Source organism: Austrofundulus limnaeus, unplaced genomic scaffold (assembly GCF_001266775.1).
Source record: "Austrofundulus limnaeus strain Quisiro unplaced genomic scaffold, Austrofundulus_limnaeus-1.0 Scaffold64, whole genome shotgun sequence".
Classification (NCBI taxonomy): Eukaryota; Metazoa; Chordata; class Actinopteri; order Cyprinodontiformes; family Rivulidae; genus Austrofundulus; species Austrofundulus limnaeus.
Window position 1 is genome coordinate 101,747 of NW_013952466.1, and position 3,437 is coordinate 105,183.

The 3,437-nt window shown below is 38.5% G+C and overlaps 1 protein-coding gene across 5 annotated transcripts in view; it reads left to right on the forward strand.

Annotated features, from left to right (window-relative positions):
• Positions 1–3,437, forward strand: part of golga1 (golgin A1) — a gene marked incomplete in the record, with an annotated part of 54,539 nt that overhangs the window by 35,432 nt on the left and 15,670 nt on the right. For 3 of the 5 annotated variants that reach the window (XM_014009960.1, XM_014009961.1, XM_014009962.1), the window contains 3 exon segments: positions 1,109–1,249; positions 1,431–1,505; positions 1,648–1,737. In XM_014009960.1, coding sequence (XP_013865414.1) covers positions 1,109–1,249; positions 1,431–1,505; positions 1,648–1,737 — 306 coding nt within the window. 5 annotated transcript variants of the gene reach the window in all.

Consider the following 3,437-nt stretch of genomic DNA (forward strand, 5'->3'; position numbering starts at 1 on the left):
TTCCAGTGAAATATATTTATGTTTGTGGTTGTAATGTGACAAAATATGGAAAAGTTCAAGGGGTATGAATACTTTTGCAAACCACTGTATATAGCGCTTTTCTATCCGTCCAGGACTCTTAAAGCGCTTCACACTACAATCTGTGTCCTCATTTACCCATTCACACAGCACTCTATTAGTCTCTACAAAGCTAGCATGTACTATCAACTATGGAGACTAATCAGTGCCAATCACATTTATACAGTGATGAATACCGGACCAACTACAGTCACAAAGACATATCTGAGCTCTCAACAATTCAGTAGTTATAATTCTAAGAAAAATAAATTACAGTAATCTAAACTGCTGATTCTAAATAAACGAGGTGGAAGAATGCTGTAGGTTTGAGTTAAAATCCGAAAGCCAATGTTAGAGCAGAAGATAAGGGGGACGTAAATCCAAGATTGTTTTATAAATAGGTTTATGTCAATAAAAGGGTAAGACAGTCCATTTGTGGTGGGTAAGAGCCACAAGACTGATTATAAGATTTAAGAACCCCTGTTATTCCTGAGTCCAACCAGTGAGAAGATTCGTACATATAAATCATGTCTCCATGGTCTAAGATGGACATAAATGTGGCAGCAACAAGATGTGTTCTGGCCCTTTTAAAAGATGGACATGATCTGATTCTAAAACTCAACATTAGCTTCAAGCTTTTCCCCCCCAGTTGTTGTATATGTAGAACAACCATAACGTCCCTCCTCTGGAGATGTCCAGACATCTGCCTCTCTGACTTTATCTCCCAGTCGTCCAGCCTGTGCTGTCCTTCTCATCTCTTTCCTAATTGTATCCATCTTTACCCAATAAAACCCATTAAAACAGAAAAATTCTGTATAAATTAAAAGCCCAGTGTTGACAGTTTGAATTAAAGTTCCTTTTCTGAGAATAAAACAGAAAAGAATAAAGCACGAAACAAAAGTGTTTGAAGATTTTCTTTCTCCTTGTATTCATAGGTATCATGTTTTTCTTTCTGCCTTTCTTTCTAGAACATAGTGATTTCCACTCTGTTTAAGATCAACTGAGAATTTTCTATAGAATTAAAATCCTGCTTCTGTTTGTATTTCTGCAGCGAGGAGAGCTGGATGCTGAAAAAGCCTTTCTGGATCAGCAGGTGTGTTTGTTGGAGCAGCAGAGTCAGGAGAAGGCCTGCCGACTGGAAGAAAGCATCACTTCTTTACAGACAGACAAACAGACGCTTCTGTGCAGGCTTGTATGTTTGCTGCTTTATTTTTTCACCTTTTCCTCTTCATTGATTTTCTTGTTCTTGTTTAGTTGTTACCTGAGAGATGGGGCTGAAGCAGCTTGAAGTGGAACTATTTTTATTATAGAGTCACAACTTCAGTTTTTAATTGTGTGGACAAATCCTTGACACACTTCTTTCTGAATGTCAGGCTGACCTGGAGAAGCAGGTGATTGAGGTARACTCCAATTTAAAGCAGCAGACAGAAGAGCTGGAGAGCTGCAAGGTAAAGATAACTAAGATTCAAGTTTTAAAACCAACSATCTAAATAATCATTGAAATAAATCCGTATGAAACACGTTGAGGTGCTTTCATTTCAAAAGAGCAGAAGACATGTTTGTTAACTGAGTCTCGGTGTGCTCCCTCAGACGGAGCTGGACAGTCGGCTAACAATGAGTACTCAAATCACCAAATCTCTGGAAGAAACCAGGAAGCAGAAGGAGGAGCTGCAGAAACAGGTCTACATCAACACACATCAGCTAGCAGAAACCATCGTTATTCACATCATAATCATCTGGTAAAACTGAAGCACAGTCTTGAATGTGTCAGGATATAATAATAAAAATAATCAGGTTCCGGGTTCTAAACTTGTGTCAGTAAAGCCTCAGATAATTGTATTAATTAGGGTTGCCATATCAAATGAAGAGCAGAGGAAAGCACCTATTGTTATCCACCTCAGAAAAAGATCTCTATGCGTCATATCTTTTTTTACAGTCGTACATAAATACATATCAAAACGACCAGCTCGGCAGTGGGATATGTGCTAAAACTGCTATCAAAAAAATTCATAGAAATACACTGGGCTCAGCTCCCAACTGAGTTTAACTCATGTAACCTAGAGTGAGAGCTGTCTACTTTTCAAATATTTYTTAGTGAACAACTTCTTCCTACAGCCACAATATTCCTGAAATATAGACAAATTACACAGCAAAATGTAGGCATTTTGTTTTTCAGTTAATATTTCTGGTTTTGCTGTAGGACACAGTTTTCTCTCAAAGTGTGTCAGAAGTCAGGGAAGTATCACTTCCCTTCCTATACTGTACTTCTCTGTGGGAATTTTTTCTCTGTGGATCAGAAGCAAATTGACTATTTTTAACTTTTCATATCTCTGACATATTCACATCTCTGCATTGTACAAAATTGAAAATTTCCACAAATAAGAACCAATCTTTTCTGTCACTCACGGCTCAAGAATTATTTGAAAAGACCTTATAGTTTTCACACAGCAGCTGGTTGTTTGAGCTACACTTTTAGCAGGTTTATCGCGTTAAAAATGAAGTGCTGCAGATCCTTTCTGGCCCTCCTTGTAACAACGTCACAATCTGGCCTTCTGATTGGCTGAGGCTGTTACTGGGCTGAGTAACCTCTTGAGACAGAAAACAAAGAGGGTTTTGTGTAATTCAACATGGCACCCATGTTGCTCAGCTGTATTCAAGGGATCCACGATTAGTTGTAACATTAAACTTTATGTGATAAACATATATTTTTAACTGTAAAATAAAGACTGTAAAAATACTGTAGTCTGTTTAGTTTTGTAAATTTTTAAAAATACATTTTAACACGGATGGAGCCATTTTATTTACATGCAAAATCAGTGTGTGAATGTGAATGGGTGAATGTCTGTTAGTGTTAAGCGCTTTGGGGTCTGGAGGGACTTGAAAAGCGCTCTATAAGTTCAGTACCATTCACYATTTACCAAAGCATTCTGGGTAAATGACGATGTGGATAGGTCATTGGTGTGAGCGAGCTATATCCACCCTGAAGGTTAATCTTGGACAATATCTGACGATTGACTCTTTTGAAATAAACCAGAGAGTGTTGACAGAGAGGAGTAGGCAGAAACGATTCAGTCTACAACTGAAAATATGGATGGAGGACAACAGAGCTGCTTCATGGAAGAAGAACCTCAGCTTAGCCTGTTAGCTTTAGCGTTAGCCCCGACGCTATATTACCTTATATTTATTAGCTCGGGGCTAGGGTGACAAACTAACAAGCTAAACTGAGGTCTTCCATCTATAATTTCAGTTACAGGCTGGGTCATTTCTACCTTCTCCTCTCTGTCAACGCTCTCTGGTTTCATTTAAAAGAGTCAATCATCAGATATTGTCCAAGATTAACCTTCAGGGTGGAGATGGCGCCGGTGTGTGTGGCTGCTCGT